The following is a 22,174-nucleotide window of genomic DNA, read 5'->3' on the forward strand; positions in this document are numbered from 1 at the left end:
AGATTTTTTTAATAGAAGTAATTTACAAATCTTTTTAACTTTCCGGAGCCAGTTGATATATAAAAAAAAGTTTTTGCCTGGAATACCCCTTTAATAGTGGACCTGCAGCTGAAAATTTGTGCTGCTTTTCCATTCACTTTGGAGACAACTGACCTCTATTCATATGATTGGTGGAGGTCCCAGTTGTCGGACTCCAAGGACCTGTTAATTATCTCAAAATACATTTCTGCAGTGAAGATCAATAATAGGGACATAACAGCCCCTAGGGTCTCAGTTACCACTGATCTGCATGCAGCAGTGGTTCCTAACCAGGGTGCCTCCAGCTGTTGCAAAACTACAACTCCCAGCATGCCCGGACAGCCAACGGCTGTCCGGGCATGCTGGGAGTTGTAGTTTTGCAACAGCTGGAGGCACCCTGGTTGGGAAACCATGGCATACAGGAACATACAAAGAAAAGACAAATCAAAAACTAAAGGGTATTTGCACAATGTCGGGAAAGTTTAACCTTCAATTCAGCCATTTCCCACAATGGTGTTCTGTGTAATGCATTTCACGTATTTTTCTGAACAAATACAGTGACCCTACGATCATTTCAACATGCGATGGCCTCTCAGAGGCCATCGCATGGTGAAGGCAGCATCAACATACGATGCTTTTATATGTCGGGGCCATCGCATAAACGGCTATCCGGCAGCACAGACTGCTTCAGCTGCCACCGGATAGCCGTTTTCAGTGCCCCGTGTGCTGCGGTGACGATCACTTACCTGTCCTCGGGGCTCCGGCGCGTCCTCTTCGGGATCCCCTGCATCGCTGTCGCTCTCAGTCGTCATCACGTCGCCGCACACACCTTCCAGTAGGTGCGGTGTGCGTAGTGACGTGATGACGGCGACAGAGCGAGGATCCCGGGGAGGCAGAGACGTCCGGAGTGTCGGGGACAGCGATGGAAGGCGACATCCAGGGCAGCGGTGACGGTCCGGAGCGGTGGGGACAGGCGAGTATAACTTCCTATACTTTACATTGCACGGATCCCTCAACATACGATGGTTTCAACAAACAATGGTTCATTTGGAACGGATTACCATCGTATGTTGAGGGATCACTGTATTGTAGAACTGGTTTTGTCGTCACTTGACCATAAGATAAAAAAAGGCTACAGAGCCGCATCTGTTTATACTGTACATTTTATACAAATTTAAAAAAAGAAAAGAAACAAAAAAAGACACACACTGGAAACATTTGACCAAAACAGCATAAATTTGCATACCTAATGCCCCAACTTAAAGCGTGTAGAAACGGTCAGCTTACACCTTTTTCATCTGTATTGCTGAAACTAACAGTCCGATTGGGGGGGGGGGGGGGGGGGGGGGGATAAAAATTATATAAAAAGAAGGGAGGAGGGGGAACAATAACAAACAGAGCCAGGGTGTGCAAATCATTCCCACATACACACACATGAAGCTTTCATCCAGATGACCCCAGAAAATGGTTTGGGCTGAGGGCTGCTCGCCCTACAGAGGTGCTTAAGGACTGCTAAAATCTATTATTTGGGGGGTTTAGAAAACCCATATACATATTAAATATACACATCATATATTTTTGTTTGCATTTTTCATAAGGCAATGAAATGGTGACAAATTAAATTCTGTTAGAAAAAAATATTCATATACATATTCTTTTTTTTCCCCCTTTTTTTTTTTTTTTAAGCCAATAATTGTGTAGGGCAAATACAAAAAAATATAATCAAAACATAAAAACATGCAACGCTTGGTTCATGTGAACAAAAATAATCCCACAAAGTTTCAATATATTTTGTGTGTGTTGCTTAAAAAAAAAAATGTAAATAAAAAAAATCATTTGGTGTACTGATTTAATCAGAAGCAAGGATGAGGGTGAAGAAGGAGAATGTACAGATGAGCTGTGGATAGACATCGCTACAATGTGTGTCTATTGCACATTCGCTCTAACATTCTTTAACAAAATAGAAAAAAATAATATTCTATAGAATAAAAAAAGAACAAAAAAAAAACCATCTAATTCGATAGGCATGTCACTCTTTCGACCAAAGTGTGATGAGAGGGGAAAGGCACCGCAAAGAACAGGCGTGCCCATTATCTGTTTTCAGGCATATGGAATATCTTAAAAAAATACCTTTACCCATTCATCCGTTCAAGCACAGCTCTGTGCTTTGTGAATAGTCATACAGCTGATGCATCTTACTGACCCCTTTTCTTTTAACTTAAATAAATGTTCTTTAAAACCGCCCAGAGATGCAAGTGTAAGCCTGGGAGCAGGTTGTGGGGGGGTTAGACAGCCATCAGCAGGTTCAGTGCATTTTGCAGAGAGGGTCTTACAAAAAAGTTTGGCCTCTCATTTAACACAGAGGAGACCTCCAACATTGGCCATGAATTCTTCCAGACTCTTCAGGAAGGACATCTTCTGTTTCCGGTCCAGGGTGGGAGGCGTGCTGCTTGCCGTCAGTTTGTTGAAGGCATCTGCTAGACGCTGGTAAATGAGAGGATCTTGCTGACTGGATAATAGTGTTTCCACCAACTCTGCATACTCTGCCTGGAATTGAAAGATATAAATAATGACTACCAGGAATGTCTGTGATAAGTGTCACTTTTTTTTTCAAATTTTTGAAATGCCAAAAGTTTTCATTAGTCAAGGACTAGGCGTTCCAACCACCACAATCGCTAGACCCAGCCAGGAGAAGCACTCAGCTAAGCGCTTCTCTCCCCACCTTGCTACAGAGCTCTATGAACTATATAGTCCATTCCTTGCAGAGAGATGGGGAGGGAAGCACTTGGCCAAGCACTTCAAACGTTCAAACGATTAGTGGTCGCCTCAGCAACCAGACCCCGATCGATCAAAACTTTTGACAAATGGTTTTTGTTTACTTTTTAAACTATTTTGGCTTATGTAAAAGTAAATAATTCTTGTACTAAAAAGGTACCCAATACCCCTACACATCATCCCCATTCCTTGGTTGAAACTTAATGGAAAAATGTTGATATTTTTTCTACTGTGTAAGGCTTTCCCATCTGTATGACTATGTACTCCATGGAGAAAGTTTACAGAATGAAGACAGTTAAACACTAATGTAATACAGAAGCATTTCTGCCTTCATATTATGGCCCCAAGTCCCAGCCCGACTGCAGGTCTGATGACCCAAACAGCTGTTCGTCTGGGACACCAGATCCACGATCAGACCAGGACTCGAAGCTGTAATAGACATAATAAAGTATTACACTAGTGTGGATGAGGCTTTAGAATTGCATGAATTAAAAAGGGTTTTTCACTTTCTAGTAAAAGCAGGGATGTGGAAATCCTATCGCCCGACGCCCGGGACAAGTAATTTGGGGCGCCGGGCAGGTGAATTTTTTTTATAGATTTAGCCCTGTATAGGACAAGCAGGGACAGACCGACTTCCACCCTATTTTTCTTTAATGCCGGCATGAGGCGCAGGAGTGGATGCTAGTCTGCTCCTCACACCGGCACTCAGGGTGTATGGAGGGGGGGGGGGGGGGGGGCGGCGGCCCCCAACTGATTTCAGTAGCCGCGGGCCGCTGCTCAGAGAACCAACCCCCCTCCCCCCACCCCAAGTCTGCTCTTAGCCCCTGAGGTGCCGGTGTGAGGTGAGATTTCCGAACTAGCCCGTGCAGTGCAGTCTGTCCTCCTTCACACATAGCAGTCGTTATGGAGGTGAGGAGCTCTGCACGGACGTCCTCTCTCCCCCACCTGCTCTGTGTTTTCCCCGTGCAAACTTGCAGCCTCCCCGTGGTAGATTAGGTCCTGTGGAGACAGAGCAGGGGGAGGGGGATGGAGCTGTGTGTGGGGGAGGGGTGGAGCTGTGTACCGAGCTGTGTTCATCCTCGCTCTCCCCCTGCTTCTTGTGTAATGTAGACCGGGGGGTGTGAAGCTCAGGTGAGGAGGCCGATCATGCAGGCGGCGGGAAGGGTGGTTGTATATGTATGTAATGTATCATTTGGGGGGGGGGGTGTATCAGCGGCAGGTGTATGTATGATGTGTGCATATGTATGGTGTATATGTATGGTGTGAGTGTATGTGTGTATGATGTCTGTGCATATATGATGTGTGTATGATGTCTGTGTATATATGATGTGTGTATGATGTCTGTGTATGTGTGTATGTGTGTATGTAATGTATGATGGGGGCAGCGGCGGGTGTATGTATGATGTGTGCATATGTATGGTGTGTGTATGATGTCTGTGTATGTGTGTATGTAATATATGATTGGTGGGCAGCGGCGGGTGTATGTATGTATAATGTGTATGTATGATGTATGTATGTATGTATGTAATGTATGATATAGGGGGCAGTGGCCGGTGTATGTATGTATGTATGTATGTATGTATGTATGTATGCATGTATGTTTTGTACAGGGGCGGACTAACAAGTGCTGCTGCCAGTTGTGCTATATAATTTTTTTTAAAATTTTTTGTGGCTTCTGGCCCCCCGCACTAAATTGCACCCCCAGAATCCCACCCCCTTCATACTCGCCCGCCGACCAAGAGCCCCACGGATGCACGCAAACACGCCCAAACCAAAACTACAACTTCCAGCATGTTACAAAATAACCTAAACTGTAGAACTATAAAGTGTAACATGCTGGGAGTTGTAGTTTTGGTTCGGGTCAGCTGCAGAGCCATAGGCTGCATCAGGGCATGCTGGGTGTTTTAGTTACTAACTGCAATTCCCAGTATTCCTTGACACAGCCTATGGCTCTGCAGCTGACACAAACCAAAACTACAACTCCCAGCATGTTACACAATAATCTTAACTATACAGTGCAACATGCTGCAACACCCACACAACCATAGGCTGCATCAGGGCATGCTGGGAGTTGTTCTCTACTAACTAAATGCAAGTTCCAGCATTTTCTGACACAAATTAGAGTAAATAAAATGCACCACACAAACTGGAGAAGCAGAACCCCCCCACCCCCCCAGTAACACAGCGGCGTTCAGTGTTTTCCAATCAAAAGTCTCCATATACAAGTCCCTATGAAGACTGAAAAATAGTGATTAAAATATTTTAAAAAGTGCGTATATATGTGAATAAGCCCCTTTCCTAATAAAAGTTCCAAAAAAAAAAACTACAGATCACGGCACATAAGATTACCCTCATACATCCCTGTATATGGAGAAATTGGAGTTATAGGGGTCAGATGGGGGGGGGGGGGGGGTGCAATTTTCTGGGCTTGCCTCGGGTGTAAAAGAAGCTAGCTACAGCTCTTCTGCCGCTAATAGCCCGGCATGCTGCGATCGCCGTCACCGGCTATTTAACCATTAGATCACCGCTGTCTAAGTTGACAGCAGTGTCTAAAGGAATCTTATATCCAACCCTGGTGGTCTAGTGGGGGGGGGGGGGGGGGGGGGGGAAATAGTACTATTTTGATTGAAATTATTTCATCTACCAGGACAAGTGGATTTTCTTGAGGGACAAGTAGATTGTGTTACGCTTTAGTCCCTTGGACAAGTATTTTTTTTTTTTAATTTCCACACCCTTGAAAAGGTCTATAACATGCCATAAAATGTTCGGTCACAGAAAACTAAGGGTCTATTCACACGGCAGAATTTCCACTTGTGGAATTCCGCCTCAAAATTAAAGCCCATAGACTCCTATGGGATTCCGCACTCCCAATCAAACTTCAGAATTTCCGCTTGCGGAATTTTGTAAAAGGAAATTCAGAAGAGTGGAATCCCATAGAAGTCTACTGGGCTTTCACTTGAGGCAGAATTCTGCAAGCGGAAATTCTGCCCGTGTGAATAGACCCTATAGCTCCTTATTTCTAATAGATATGATATGTCTCTATGTCCATAAGACTCAAAATGGTGCAATGCGATTAACAAACGTGACTGCTTCCTTGACTGAGTGTCAGATACTGAAATATATTTAAATTTTTCCCCCTAATGTTTTAAATTTCTGATTGTTATCTGATTTTTAGCACAAGATTATGGTGGCTGTATTAAACAGCATTTAATGGTATGCTTTACTGCAAGTCCCATGGACAAACAAAATGAACATCTCCAGACCCTATTTCCTGTATGGGGCAGAGTTGTACACATGCTCTGTAACCTGTGCACAGATTATTCTACAGGGAGAGGGAGGCTGAGCTCCTATGGTCTTTTCTATCTACTGGTGTCACCTTTCTTTGTAATTGTGAACAAATCACTTTTCAGTAGCATCCTCCATATCATCACAGACAGAACAGGAAGTGTTGGCTTAAAGAGTACCTGTCATTTAACTATCCTAAACTAACTCTCACTATGTACCCTAACTTCACCTAACACCCATCCTGCCCCCTTTTTTTTTAATTTTTTTTTTAGATCTTTAAAAAGCTCTGTATAATACCTTTTCTTCTTGCTCACATAGAGTTAGCTGCTGGCAAAAGGATGTGGGCGTGCGCCAGCAGGTTGCAGGTTCAATGTCACTGAAGCCTGCTGGGGGACCACTTCTGTGCTCCGTGTTGGGAGCGCACAGAGATGCTTATGCTATGGCACGGCTGCTCTGTGGTCTCCTCCTCCTTGTCTAGCACTGCACGTGCTGTACAGGGAGGAGGAGTATAGGAGCAAAGACCTGCCGTGCCAGATGCACTGCCTGCCGAGTGTCCGGCTGGCTCTGTACAGAGAGGGGAGGGGTTATGCAAATTAACCATGAGGCCTACCAGCTCTGTACAACGAGGGGTCGGAGATGTGCAAATTAGCCACATGGCACGCGGCCATGCAGCACGCTCCCTCTCCACTGTATTATACACAGGCAGAGAGGGAGTGCTATGCACTGCCCATATACAGACCTAATTTCCAGAATTTGGTGTCCTGCCATTACAAGCAGGAGACCAAAATCTGAGATTTTGACCAGACAGAATATGTGTTCTGGCCGAGAAGGGAGACCCCCTGGTGGCCAGAAGTATACAGCAGAAAAACTAACCTAAAACTTTTTTTTTTTTTTTTTTTTATGTGCTAATCTAAGCCAATTACAAAAAAGGGATTTTTTTCTTACTGTAAAATCCTTTTCTCAGAGGATCCATTGGGGGACACAGACCTTGAGTGTATGCTGTTGTTGCTAGGAGACTTGACACTAAGGAAATCAAAAAGTCTGCTCCTCCCAGCAGGATATACCCGCCTACAGAGCCTGAGGTAATCAGTTTAGAGCCCAAGCAGTAGGAGAGGACCCAGAGGCAGAAAACCAAGACCAGCCCGAGGTAACCAGAAACTAAAAATGAACTGAACATATCCTCAGACAGGTAACCAAAAAAACGGAACACCAAAGAAAGGGCGGGAGCTGTGTCCCCCAATGGATCCTCTGAGAAAAGGATTTTACGGTAAGACAAAAATCCCTTTTTCTCTATCGGCTCCATTGGGGGACACAGACCTTGGGACGTACCAAAGCCGTCCCTAGGGTGGGCACAGAAATCAATCAAGGGGCAGGCTGGGCCACCACCGCCTGCAACACCTTACGGCCCAGACTAGCATCCGCGCATGCAAAGGTATGAACCTGGTAGAATTTAGTAAAAGTGTGCAAGGACGACCAGGTAGCCGCCTTACAGACTTGAGAGGCTGAAGCCCTGTTATGAAAAGCCCAGGAAGCTCCGACAGAAAACGTGGAGTGAGCTGAAACCCTGAAAGGAGGGGGTCTTCCCCCTACAACGGTAAGCTTCCGAAATGGCAGACCTAATCCACCGCCAAATGGTCGCCATAGAGGCAGGTAGACCCTTACGGTGACCATCCGTAAGCACAAAAAAGGAATCACACTGACGAAAAGAAGATGTAACAGAGAGGTAGGTACGCACCGCCCGTACCACATCAAGATTATTAAGCAAATGCTCCCCGGGATGAGATGGAGCGGGACAAAAGGACAATATACTCATTAAGGTGGAAGGCAGAAACCACCTTAGGCAAGAAAGAAGGAACCGGCCGAAAAACAACTTTGTCCTGATGGACAATTAGAAAGGGAGAGCGGCAAGAAAGAGCCACCAATTCCGAAACCTGTCTGATGGAGGTAATTGCCATAAGGAACGCCAACTTCCAGGAAAGGAGACGAAGGGAAACCTCCCTGCGGGGTTCGAAGGGCGCGCCCTGTAGAGCGCCAAGGACCAAATTCAGATCCCAAGGAGCTGTAGGAGACCTGTAAGGAGGAGCCGCGTGGGCCACTCCTTGAAGAAAAGTCCGAACATGAGAATCAGATGCCAGAGGGCGTTGGAAAAGAATGGAAAGGGCAGACACTTGACCCTTTAAGGAGCTGAGAGCTAATTGTTGATCTAGCCCTGACTGCAAAAATGAAAGAAGTCTAGGAAGGGACAACACGACTGAAGAAAGAGATTGAGATTCGCACCAACGAAAATAAGACCTTGCGGACCTGTGTTGAGAAGCCACGGGCCCTTAGTACCGCGGTCTCAACCGCCACGCCGTCAAATGCAGCAACGGTAAATTGGGGTGGCACAGGGGACCCTGGGAGAGAAGGTCTGGACGAAGTGGAAGGCGCAGCGGAACGTCGTCCAGGAGCCGGACGATGTCGGCGTACCACAACCTCCGAGGCCAATCTAGAGTCACGAGAATGGCGGGAATGTTCTCAGCTCTGAGCTTCCTCAGTACCCTGGGAAGGAGAGGAAGAGGAGGGAACAGATAAGGAAGGGCGAACCCCGACCAAGGGATTACCAGTGCATCCGCAGCTAGAGCACGGGGGTCTCGTGACTGACACATAGAGGGGAACCTTCTTGTTGTGGCGGGATGCAAAGAGGTCCACATCTGGAGTTCCCCAGAGGCCGCAGATCTCTGCAAATACCTCCGGATGAAGGGACCACTCGCTGGGGTCGGAAGAGGACCTGCTTAGGAAGTCCGCTTCCCAATTGTTTACGCCTGGAATGTGAATTGCAGAGATGGTCGGAACCCTGAGCTCCGCCCAGAGAAGGATCTTGGAAACTTCGACCATCGTCGCCGAGCTGCGGGTGCCGCCCTGGCGATTGATGTATGCCACCGCAGTGGAGTTGTCCAACTGGACACAAACTTGGCGACCCTGGAGAAGGCTCTCCCAATGTAACAGACAAAGATAGATTGCTCTCAGTTCCAGGATGTTGATCGAGAAGAGTGTCTCCCTGGTAGACCAAAGGCCCTGAACTGTCCGGTCTCGGAAGACACCCCCCAACCCGAAAGGCTGGCATCCGTCGTGCCAGCCAGCCAATGGAGGGGCAGGAAGGAGCATCCCTGAAGAAGCAGGAGGGAGCAGAGACACCACAGAAGGGAGCGGCGAGATGCCCGAGGAAGTACAATCTTGCGATCGAGGGACAATGGAGACCTGTCCCACCGGGATAGAATCGCAAGTTGAAGGGGTTGAAAATTAAACTGAGCGAAGGGAACGGCCTCCATGGCCGCCACCATCCGACCCAGGACTTCCATGCAAAATCGAATGGAGACTGGGGAGGGGTACGAACCCCTGACAGAAGGGTCAATCGCTTGTCCAATGGGAGTCCCGATTGACCAACCAACCGAAGCGAGACAGGGCCTGAAGAGTGAGGGTGAGGCTCTCTAGATTCTGGTCTCTGGACAGAGCCTTGATCAGAATGTCGTCCAAGTAAGGGATCACCGAGACCCCCCTTGTCTGTAGCAGGCCGATCACCGGCGCAAGGACCTTGGTGAATACCCTCGGAGCTGTGGCCAGGCTGAAGGGGAGAGCCACAACCTGGAAATGTCCCTCCGGGACAGCAAATCTGAGGAACCGCTGGTGTCCCGGAAAAATCGGAACACGGAGGTAGGCATCCCTGATGTCCACCGAGGAAAGAAACTCCCCTTGATCCATGGTCGCCACAACCGAACGGAAAGACTCCATGCGGAAGTGGCGCAGGAGGAGATGCCTGTTGAGAAGCTTTAGATCCAAGATTGGGCATACAGAACCCCCTTTCTTGGGAACTACAAAGAGGTTGGAATAAAAACCTTCAAAAGCGTTCCCTGGGAGGAACCGAGACAATGACCCCTGAATGAGGAGGGACTGAAGTGCAGCCTGAAAGGCCTTTGCCAAAGAGGGAGATGGCGGAGCTTGGGAAAGGAAAAAACGATCCTTTGGAAGAGAGGCAAACTCGATCCGGTAACCGTTGGACACCACGTCTCTGACCCAGGAGTGCTGCACCTGTGTGGTCCAGATGTCCCGGAAGAGTAACAAACGACCTCCCACCCAAGAAAAATCCGCGGGTGGGGGTGTCCCTTCAGGCAGAGGTGGGTTTGCGGGTACCGCCTTGGGCACAGAGTGGCCGGAACGGTTATCCGATTTCCAGGATGGGCGAGCCTGGAAGAAGGGAGCCTTCTTGTCCCGAGAAGGCACCTGCCTAGTCCCCTTCGTGACCCCGAAGGTCCGAAAGGACCGAAAGAAGGTAGATTTACGGCGGGAGGTAGTAGTACGGGCCTTATTTTGAGGTAATAAGGAACTCTTCCCTCCCGTGGCTTCCGAGATGATCTCGTCTAGGCACTTACCAAAAAGCCGAGAGCCAGTAAAAGGAAGCTCAGTGAGAGAATTTTTAGAGGCTGCGTCTGCATCCCAGGCTTTAAGCCACACGGATCTACGGAGGGCCACAAGGTTACCCATGGCAAAAGCAGTACAGCGGGCCAAGGAAGCCCCAGAAGAAATGCCCTGGCAGAGCCGGGAAACCCAAATCGCAAGGGCCCTGGAAACCCAGGCAGAGGCAAAGGTAGGGAGAAGAGATGAACCCATAGCCTCAAAGGCAAATTTAGCCAAGGTCTCCACCTTTTTGTCCGCTGGATCCTTAAAGGATGCAGCATCGGACAAAGGTAGGGTAGTGGTCTTAGCTAGACGAGAGACTGGTGGGTCCACCGTAGGAGATGAGGTCCACCGGGCCATAAGGTCCTTAGCAAAGGGATAACGCGCTTGAACCTTCTTTATTTCTTGAAACCTTGTCAGGGTGCATCCAGGCAGACTCTAGCAAGGCTTTAAATTCGGCATGGGAGCTGAACATTTTGGGTGCCGGATGGGCACAATAAAAGGAAACTTCTGGGACAGCGTCCGAAGTTCCTGGGTCCTCTAGGTGAAAGGTGTCTCTTATGACCGAAACCAATGAGTCCACTGTATCGGTCATGTCTGCGTGGTCTTCTGAGTCAGAGACAGAAGCCGCCTCATCAACTAGTTCTCCAGGGGAGTGGGAACGGGTGGAGGTAGCCTTAGAAGAGGGAGACACTGACCTGGCGCGCCGTTCTGGAGACTCAGAACGGCGACTCGGGGAGCCTCTTCTAGAAGAAAGACACTTGCTAGAAGACGTAGCAGAGGGACGGTGCCCATGAGAGGAGCGCCTACGTCTGTACAAAGACTCCGGAGAGGAGTCAGAGGAATGACCCCTATTACGCTTGTGAGAGCATTTAAAATAGGGTGAGGGAGAGCGAGGCTCTCTAGAGGAATGGTGTAAGGAAGACCTCTCTAAGGCAGTCACCACGGAGCGGGAGACCTCCGCCAAGTCAGAAATAGACAGAGAGGGAAGACACCCATATTGGAGGGGCAGCAGAGCCCACTGGGTCTGGGGGAGCATCCTGAATAGGAATACCAGGGGGGTCAGGAGGTGCAGTGGTGCAGGCGGAACAAGTGGGTACAGCAGACCCAGGCATTTTGGAGTTGCAGCCCTTACAAGAGTAGTAGGTGACCAGGGCCCGAGGTACCTGATTAGAGGGAGGAACAGCTCTGGGCTCGGACATGAATAAAATAAAACATCCTCACCAGGGTCCGTGTACCCTCAGGCAGCTGCTGTGAGGAAAGGAACGAGAAAGGAGAGAGAACACTGGCAGAGATGGCCGGACCAATCAGAAAAGAGAGCCCGGATTAGACTGAGGCGCCTCTGATTGGCTAACAGATCCCTGCCCAGTCCCCATTGGCTAGAGAGATTCGCGCTCTTCTAAGGGTGCGAACTCTGCTGAGAAGGAGGCCGGCTAATAATAGCGCCCGCTCCCGTCCCCAAAGCATATGTGAGTGCAGGGGAACGGGAGTGAGCGAGAATGCCAGCGCAGCGGGCCACTGCGAAAGTGAAAGTAAACTGCGCCCCGGCCGCGTCGCACACGACGCGGCCAGAGCACAGAGGAAGATAAAGTAAAAAGGCAGCTGCGGCTGCTGAATAACTGTTAAAGAGAATTCATATACACAGTCCTACACCACTGACTCCATTTAGTCCCCTGCATTCCTTAAGTGCCCCCAATAAATGTTAGGGAACCCTTGCCCAATAGGGATCCCCACTAGATAGAATAAAAAGGAGTGGGACCAAAACAGGGGGTCTCCAGCAGCTGCAAGCCCCCGCACCTGAAAGAAAAAAGAGGGGGGAGAATACTCACCTCAATCTGAAGAACTCACCTCATGAAGTCTTCAGTCATGAAGTCTTCAGCCAGCTTTTTTGTCACCTGCATCATGCCGGTCTTGAAAAGCGAGACGAGCAGGGAAAGGTGGGGGACCCGGAGCCATAAGGTACAACTCCAGGAGCTGACCGTTGGTGAGAGGGGGTTAACAGTACATCCACGATGCTTGTGCCCCCTCAATCGCAAATGGGGAAACCGTGAACGCTATGTTCCTCAGTCCCCACCTGAAAACAGGAAAATAAAAGGGAATAAGAAAAACTAAACGTCCCTATTCTGTAAAATTAAAAAAATGTTAGACCAAGTCTGGGGAGAACCCCAGACTAGTGTCCATCTCCTGCGACACCAAGCTAAAACTGATTACCTCAGGCTCTGTAGGCGGGTATATTCTGCTGGGAGTAGCAGACTTTTTGATTTCCTTAGTGTCAAGTCTCCTAGCAACAACAGCATATACCCAAGGTCTGTGTCCCCCAATGGAGCCGATAGAGAAAGTTATTTATTTGGCATAAGGAATCAAATATTAAAAATCATGTTTAATGACCTTGCCCATTTAATATTATGTCTAGTGGTCAGAATGCATACTGCAAGATTTCATTCATAATATAGATAGTAAAATTGTAAATTAGAAAAAAAAAGGAAGTCTAGGAGACATTTATTTTAATAGCAGATTAGCATATGTATAAATACATCAGAATCAGCTGTGTACATCCTAAGATACCAAGAAGCTTACATAAAGAATGAGGGGGATTTAGAGCTGTGACATAACCAAAGTATAAATTTTACTAGAAAATGCCAATCCACTCAAAACATGGCTGCTGTCTTGCAGAAACCATGTCACTCTTGTTCATGGGCTGTGGTAATGTAATCAGCAATAGACTTGTGTGCAGGTTGAGTCATACTAGTAACTGGTGAGTGTCCAAGCACTGTGTTAATGCATCTAATAATGACACATGCAATGATCTTACCTGGTTTAAGCAGACTAATGTGTAAAATGCTTCACCTGCAGCCGTCGTCATTTCTGCGTTGTGTTTTTGTAGTACAAGCATGTCAAAGACCAGCTATGGAGTAAGACAGATACAAAAAGCCATGAAGTCAGCAGCGATCACTGAAGAAAGTCCTTGAGTTATTGAAGAATAGTGAGCACCTACCTTTAGAAAGTGCCTTGTTGCTGCAAGCAGAGGGGAGTCTGTGTCCTGTGCTTTCGCACACTGCTCTGCCAATGGGGTTAATGCTTCCAGACAGAGCTGGGAAACCTCCGAGCTCATTCTGATCAGGACAATTAAGGACAGTAAAGCAGTAAAATACCAAATAGTCATATAGGACATGAGAGAATATGTAATGTGTGTCTCCCCCTTTACAATATTGTAATTCCCAGGCACAGGTGTCCAGGAACGCACAAGTACGTTGACTCAAATGCTGTAGTTTTGGGAACATGTAGAATCCTTAGCAAGTTCCCAAAAAAATTATTTATTTAGAAAAAATATTATGGGGGGGGGGGGGGGGGGGACACACACACGTCATCTTGCATAAATGTCAAGCAACACACTAAAGGTGTTTTCAGCACTTATGTGCTCTTTTAATCATAGACGTGTTTCCCACATGTATGTGTTCTTAGCACTGTGTGTTTTGTGAAATTTATGTAAGATGCTGTTTTGTTTGTATTTTCAAAATTTTCTTAAGAAATTGGATTCAAGGATTCTACTTCTTGTTCCGAAAAAATGTAACCATTTGTGATGGCTGATCAACAGGGGAGATATTGAGCGCTGCCTTCATTTATAACTTTGCTACAGGCTCATGCCCATCTACAACCAATCCATGGTGTACAATGGCACAATGGTGTTTAAGATACTCCACAATCTTGTGTTTTAAAAATTGTAGGTTAGTATACAAGTAGTACATGAAGTTCTGCCCAGATCCCAAGTTTTCAAAGGTTAAATTGGTTTTCTGGGCTTCCGGCCCCTGTACTGCAGGGCACTGAACAGCCGACTGGTGGGGTTGCCGGGTGTTCACACCATGCAGACCAGTGATTCATATCAGTTCAGAAATCGATTATGGCCGTACCAGACTGTGGCTTTTTCTTTCTTTACCTAATCCAAAAGGCCAAACAAAGCAGCAGAAATGCTCAAACCTGTACAGAGGCCTGAATTGTGATGGTGACACACAACCTTCTACAGAAAGGATACGAAGTCATCCCTAGCTCAAGAGAGTACATGAGGCTCTTGAACAGATCTTCCGGAAGCTGCGGAATTTTCTCCGGGAAAATTTCACATATAAACGTGATGAGCTTGTAGTATTGATTACAAAGTGATGGGAACTGTGGAGAGACAATACGGGTGTCATGAACCTCAGGATTACATCACTTCTATAAAAAGTAATGAAGTACATGAAGGTGAAGACATACAAACCTTCAGCAAGTCTTGTGACATTAATGGCAGCACAATATTGACACCATATAAAACTACATCGGCTGCAGACACCGGCCTGTTTGTCGCTTGTCCTTGCTCATGGGGCCGAAAAACTTCATCTGCAATAATAAAGGACATGTTACATAAAGCCTTAGCAGTCTGAAAAACTTTATATAGATCACCAAAGAGTCTTGTGACAAAACGTCAGAAGTGACTCAAATGTCTTTAGTTATAATAGAGGGCAAATCATTTCTTAAGATACATCTCAGCTGCTGCAGAACATCTGTTTGGGGAGCATCTAGATAGCAGTGTTCCCCTTAAACACAAGCTGCATCGCTAGAGGTAAACGAATAATATAACCAGAAGCTGCTGATGAAGCTTTCTGAAGAGCGCCCTCGTTGTGGAGCGGGTCATACCTGTGTCACTGAAGTCAATGAACTCCTTCGATAGCAGATTAGTGAGCAGTTCCATGATAAGCAGGAGGTCCTGATACTGATCCTCCTCTGCGGTTACATCTATACGTTTTCTTCCCAGATTGTTTTTGGAATATACTTGGAGCAGGGTCAGACAAGCTTCATACAGATTCATGGCTTTAGACTGGAGATGAATAAGACATAACTCTTGATATTGATGATTTTGATGCAAGCATTGAGGTCACCACTAGAGGCGAGCGAACTTACAGTATAAATAACCAAATCCAAAGCTCAATCAGCCGGGGGGAAAATAAATTTTTGTCTAGAAAATTATTATAACATTCAATTTTATTACCCAAATTTTTTATTTTTTTTAATTAGTTTCCTTTGCCTCTGTGACCCATTCCTGTAGGGACAGAAAACACTAAGGTGTGACAATAGGGACCTCTTTATAACCTTTTTCTTGTACCTATAGGGATGTGGGGGCATCCTCCTTACATGGTGCTCCAGTTTGTTGGTAAGACCTTGTATGACTTTCTTAGGGAATCCTAGCACTTGTGAATTGGAAACACTTTCTAGACCAAGCAAATTGACCGCTGCTGCAAAGCTTCATATTTCAAGTTCAATAATCTCTAGTCACAATGCCAAATGTCATACATAATTTCTACATTGTATACAAAAAAGGCGGCTGCAGCCACACTCTTGGTCAAAAAAATGGAGGGTCAAAAACGCGGAGGTGGCCATTTCAGATGACCACTCACTTCACTCACCACTGCTGGGCATATAGCCTCTGACTGGGTGACATGCTGGATCCTCAATCAATAAAAAAAAAAAACCTGTGAAACAGGGAGGGGTGCATGGCTACAGAGGGTGCCACTCCCCCTAAATTGCTGCTGCAACCTTCTTTTTTGTATACTTTGTATTTGCCAAAGCAGCGTGCACCCATGTATTAGGTAGCTGTGCTGGCTATTTTTCTTTTTGTTTTTGCTATGCAATTTAGGGGGAGTGGCACCCTCTCTAGCCGTGCACCCCTCCCTGGTTCACAGGAGGTTTTTTAAATAGATAGTGGATCCAGCATGTCACCCAGTCAGAGGCCATATTGCCCAGCAGAGGTGAGTGAAACGAGTGTTAGGGTCCCATCTGAAATGAGGCCACCTATGTGTGGTGGATGGGGGACATGTTTTGATCAAAAAGTGCGCTAAGAGCCTCCATCTTTTGACCAAGAGTGCTGCTGCTGCAACCTTCTTTTTTGTATACTTTGTATTTGCCACAACAGCGTGCACCCGTGTATTAGGTAGTTGTGCTGGCTATTTCTCTTTTTATAATCTCTACATTCACTTACATTTCAGTAAAGAAAGGATGATAAAAATGTATGCAATAGAAAGAAGAAAATTCGTCATCTACCACTTCATTCATCGTTGTTTTATGGACAACTAATCTTTACCATTCATATACAATTTTTGGCCTTTTAGAAACTAAAAACCCCTACAAGATTTCAATTATAGAAAATAAGTAAATGCCCTAAAGATAAATACAGCAGCAGGACAAAACGTTTTATCAGCCCAGGCCACTCGATTTCTAGTGGTTGTTGTGACAGCAAATGTTAGTTGATGTGTGCACAGACCGTGGCCATGAGGCATCAAGCCCAATTGTCTATGCACACTACTGAATTTCCAGCCGACACAGACAGCAATGTATTTTGTTCTGTAGTCTAACAAAAGAAGAACAGGTTTATTCAGTGGGGGAATTTCAGTTGTGTTAAAAAGCAGCAACATGTCCATTCTTTGCAAGTGTTAAGGCTGGGTTCACACTACAGAGTTTCTGGCTGGAGATTCAGAGTGCGGCCACGCTGAAATCTGTCTGTGCGGACATTGGATTCCCCCTGATGAATGGACAATACCATCCTTTTGGTGGCAGAATTTCAGTGGCTGAACGTCCGCCACTGAAATTCCGTAATGTGCACAGTCCAGCGGAATCCAATTGCCAGCAATTGCAATGGAGATTCTGTCTGAATCCCTAAGCGGAATTCTGGTCAGAAGTTCTGTAGTGTGAACCTAGACTTATGCATCCAATGCTTTCATTGAAATCAATGGGGAAAAAAAAAAAAAATAAATACATTCCTAATACAATGTATACTCTTTGAGACAACCACCTAAAACTGCAAAGTGGCCAGTATGTATAATATATAATCAGGCTGAAAATTGGTCTGGTTAAGGGGATGGTTTTCTCAAAGAGGTTACACTGTATCCATCAAATATGTATAAAAATGTAAGAAAATAAGCTTCAAAAAACCACCTCCAAAACACACAGTTAAACCAAGCCTATTTCCACATTTATAAAATAATCTGCCACGTAGCAAGTTACACCAGCCTCTGCATCTGATGCCAATGAATAAGACATGGCAACCAATGATGCACTGTAATAGACAGCCTGTCCCGGACTAAACATCATGGGGCGTCAGGACTTACCTCTCCAAGGTAACAAATCTGTTTATGTGCAACTTCTACAAAAACTTCTATAATAAGGTTCACAGTCTCTGGGGTGTTTTTATAGACCTCCATTAACCCAATGCAATTCGTTAAAAAGTCCATAAGGAAATTGAAGAGGATGGCCACATTGTCTATCTGCGTGGCTTCTGCGATTCCGCAGAGGGCTTCTAGTGTGGCTGTGATCTCCTGCTTCACCTCCTCCTCTTGGCAAATTTGCTGGAAGTTTTCTTGATTTATCACATTCAAAAATCTCTGTTGTAAAGGCTGCAAAACCTGTTATAGAGACACACAGTCAGATGGAAGCACAATTTGCATATAGCCGTTTCATTATTATAGATCCACTAGCTGTTTTTCACAGCATAGGTGATAAGTGCCTGACCAGTGAGGGTCAGACCACTGAGACCCCAGAGATCATGACAAAGTCCCATCACCCCCTGCTTGAATGCAGTCAAGTGGTTAAGCCTGCACAATGCTACTCCATTCAACTCTAAGGGGGACCATTAAAGCAGAGTGCCGTACTTGGCGATCGTTACCAGTCCCCTAGACTTTGAATTGAGCAGTGGTGCACATGCTTAACTGCGGCTCTATTCCAGCAGGGGAAAATAGGACTAATGATTGGTGTGGGTCTTCTTCGTGTTCTGCTCACCACCAATCAGTTAATACCTGTGGTAGGTGTAAATAAAAACCCATTTAAATGGTCACCTAAGGGTATGTACACACTGAGGAATTTACTCAAGTAACTTTGCTTGCTTATTCCACTAAAATTCTGCCTTGAATGAAAGGCTTTAATAATCTTTCCGCTGCTCTGAGGAATTTCCGCAAGTGGAATTTTGATGGTTAATTCTATTCCCCAGAAGATTCAACATTGTCATTCTTCTGACAGGATTCGCGGGTGAAAGCTCATTGACGCCAAAAGGGACTTTATTTTTCCTGACAAAATGAATTTGGAGTGGAATTTAAGCAGAATCGAAGTGTAATTTTCATGCTGAATTTTTACATGGGAATTGAGAGTCAACCCATTGGTTGTTTAGTATTGATCCTCCTCCAGACTTCCTCTTAAAAATTTGCATCAAATTCTTCACCAATTCCACTTAAATGAGCACTGTCATTAAAATAATTTGTTTACATATGATAACGAAGGTGAAATAAATAAGATTTGTAATTTACTCCCTGTCTTTTTAGGTCACTTTCATGGCCTTATAAATCTGGCCACTATGGGTCTCCCTTCTGGTCCAGACCACATTTTGTCTGCTCAAAAGCACATTCACAGCACCAAAACTCAGGAAGTGCAGTTTGGCCATAGGCAGTGAATAGCACTCGCTCTCTGCCTGTGTATGAAGCAGGAAGAGTGAGTGATATTCACTGCCTATGGCCAGACCGCAATTCCTGCCAGGAGACCAAAGTCTGTGCATTTGAGCAGACAGAATGTGGTCTTGACCAGAAGGGAGACCCCTAGTGGCCAGATTTATAAGGCCATGAGTGTGACAAAAAGCTTTTTATTTTATTTTATTTTTCTTTTTTTACAGGGAGTAAATTACAAATCTTGTTTATTTTACCTGCTGTATCATACCGTAAAACCACTTTCTCAGAGGATCCATTGGGGGACACAGACCGTGGTTATATGCTGCTGCCACTAGGAGGCTTGACACTATGTCAACAAGAAAAGTTGGTCCCTCCCAGCAGGATATACCTGCCCACAGACACCTGGGGCTACTCAGTTTTAGTCCCAGAGCAGTAGGAGAGGACTGAAAGGCAAGAAAAAAACATTAGCTGTCCGAGGAAACCACAGAATTAAAAATTAACTGAACACCACCCTCGGACAGGTAACTTAAACAGGAACACCAGAATAAGCGGGTGGGTGCTGTGTCCCCCAATGGATCCTCCGAGAAAGTGATTTTACGATAAGCATTAAAAAAAAAAAAAAAAACTACTTTTCTCGATCGACTCCATTGGGGGACACAGACTGTGGGACGTACCAAAGCAGTCCCCGGGGTGGTAAAAGTTTTTTTTTTAAACTTAGGTGGTAGGCTGGACCACAGCCGCTTGCGACCCAGGCTAGCATCAGCAGATGCAAAGGTATGTACCTGTGTAAAGATGACTAGGTGGCCGCCTTACAAATTTGCAAGACTGAAGCCCTATTGCGGAGAGCCCAGGAGGCTCCGACAGAACAAGTGGAATGATCCAAAATCCTGAAAAGGAGGAGTCTTCCCCTTGCAGCGGTAAGCTTCCGAAATGGCAGAACAGATCCACTGTGAAATGGTTGCCTTCAAAAGCAGGAAGCCTCTTACAACGACCCTCCATAAGCACAAAGAAGAAGTCACACTGGCGAAAGGAAGAAGTGAAAGAGGTAAATCCGAACAGCCCGTACCACATCAAGCCCATCGTGCCCCGGATGAGCAGGGCAAAAAGACAGGAAGACGATCTCATTTAGGTGAAAGGCGGCTACCACCTTAGGTAAAAAGGACAGAACCAGACGAAAAACAACCTTGTCCTGGTGTAAGACCAGGTAGAGAGAGCAGCAAGAGAGGGCTGCCAGCTCTGAAACCCTCCTAATAGAAGTGAGAAGGAAGGCCACTTTCCAGGAAAGGAGATGAAGAGAAACGTCCCTGAGAGGTTGGAAGAGAGTACCCTGCAAGGCACTGAGAACCAGATTTAGATCCCAAGGGGGAGTAGGGGATCTTTAAGGCAGGGCGAACCACGTCGGCGTACCACACCTGCCTGGGCCAGTCCAGAGCCACGAGAGTGGCGGGAACAAACTCCACATTGAGCTTTCTCAGGACCCTGGGATGGAGAGGAAGAGGAGGGAAGAGGAGGGAAGAGATAGGGGAGGGCGAAGTGCGACCAGAGAATCTCCAGGGTGTCCACGGCTAGGGCTAAGGGATCCCAGGACTTCGGCACAAAGCGTGGAACTTTATGGTTGTGGCGGGACGCAAACAGGTCCACATTTGGGGTGCCCCAGAGGTTACAGATTTCCGCAAACACCTCTGGATGAAGAGACCACTCGCTGGGGTCGGTTGAGGAGCAGCTGAGAAAGTCCGTCACCCAATTTTTCACCCCTGGTATGTGAATCCCCGACATGGAGGGAACTCTGAGCTCCGCCCAGAGAAGGATCTTGGAGACCTCTGCCATCGCCGCTGAGCTTCGTGTGCCGCCAGGGCGATTGACATATGCCACAGCAGTGGAGTTGTCTGACTGGAAATGAACAGGACGGTCCTGGCGAAGACGCTCCCAATGGCGGAGGCAAAGGTAGATTGCCCCGAGTTCCAGGATGTTGATGGGGAAAAGAGCTTCCTGGGAGGACCAAAGGCCCTGGAACATCCGGTCCCTGAAGACTCCTCCCCAACCGATGAGACTGGAATCCGTAGTAATGACCTGCCAGTGGAGGGGCAGAAAAGATCGCCCCCTGACGAAGAAGAGGGGACCGAAGCCACCACAGGAGAGACTGGCGGAGTCCTGGAAGGAAAAAGGATTCTGTGATCGAGGGATAGCGGAGACGGAAGAGAAATTTGAAGAGGGCGATCATGAAACAGGGCGAAAGGAACGGCTTCCGTGGCCGCCACCATCCGACCCAGGACTTCTATGCAGAACTGAACGGAGACTGGAAAAGGATGTCCGAACTCCTGAAAATAGGGCAAGGCGCTTGTCTGGCGGAAGCAGAATCTGGGTGGTCGCCGCGTTGAACTGGAGTCCCAGGAAGATTAGAGACTGGGTGAGAGTCAGGTTGGACTTATCCTGATTGATCACCCAGCCGAAATAGGACAAGGTCTGAAGAGTGAGATGGAAACTCTCCAGATTCTGGGCCCTAGTTGGAGCCTTGACCAGGAGGTCATCCAGGTAGGGATTCACGGACACACCCCATGCTCGCAGGATGGCGATCACTGCCGCCAGGACCTTGGTGAAGTCCCTTGGAGCCGTGGCCAGTCCAAAGGGAAGGGACACAAACTGAAAATGGCCCCCTGGAACTGCGAAGCGAAGATATCACTGATGTACTTGGAAAATGGGGACATGGAGGTAGGAATCTCGGATATCCAGCGAGGACAGAAACTCTACTTGATCCACCAAAAAAGCGATCCCTTGGAAAAGAAGCAAATTCTATCCAATAGCCGTTGAAAAGGACATCTCGGACCCAAGAGTCCTGCATGTGGGCGGACCAAACGTCCTGGAAAAGGGACAAACACCCTCCCACCCGAGAAGGATCTTCGGGTGGGGGCGTCCCTTCAGGCAGAGGGAGGCTTACAGATGCCCGACTTGGCTGCGAAACGGCTGGAACAGTTATCAGATTTCCAGGAAGGACGGGTCTTGAAAGAAGGAGCCTTCTTATCCTGTGAGGGTGCGGGTCTGGTCGCCCTACTCAAGCCATAGGACCGAAAGGACCAGAAGGAGGTCGATTTCCTTCGGGAGTCGGTACGGCAAGACTTATTCTGTGGTAATAAGGAGATCTTACCTCCAGTCACCTCCGAGATAATCTCATCCAAGTGTTTTCCAAAAAGTAGAGATCCAGGAAAAGGAAG

General features: G+C 46.8%; 1 protein-coding gene across 4 annotated transcripts in view; it reads right to left on the minus strand.

The window, feature by feature from the left end:
• Positions 1 to 1,179: 1,179 nt before the first annotated feature.
• XPO4 (exportin 4) overlaps positions 1,180 to 22,174 on the minus strand; it is a 150,166-nt gene continuing 129,171 nt past the window's right edge. For all 4 annotated transcript variants that reach the window (XM_056561726.1, XM_056561727.1, XM_056561724.1 and 1 more), the window contains exons 17-23: positions 17,643 to 17,936; positions 15,178 to 15,358; positions 14,762 to 14,880; positions 14,540 to 14,670; positions 13,505 to 13,622; positions 13,322 to 13,414; positions 1,180 to 2,565 (exon numbers count right to left, since the gene is read on the minus strand). In XM_056561726.1, the coding sequence (XP_056417701.1) occupies positions 2,368 to 2,565; positions 13,322 to 13,414; positions 13,505 to 13,622; positions 14,540 to 14,670; positions 14,762 to 14,880; positions 15,178 to 15,358; positions 17,643 to 17,936 (1,134 nt within the window). In that variant the 3' untranslated portion in view covers positions 1,180 to 2,367. The remainder of the gene's footprint in view (positions 2,566 to 13,321; positions 13,415 to 13,504; positions 13,623 to 14,539; positions 14,671 to 14,761; positions 14,881 to 15,177; positions 15,359 to 17,642; positions 17,937 to 22,174) is intronic.

Source organism: Hyla sarda, chromosome 2, assembly GCF_029499605.1.
Source record: "Hyla sarda isolate aHylSar1 chromosome 2, aHylSar1.hap1, whole genome shotgun sequence".
In the NCBI taxonomy this organism is placed as follows: Eukaryota; Metazoa; Chordata; class Amphibia; order Anura; family Hylidae; genus Hyla; species Hyla sarda.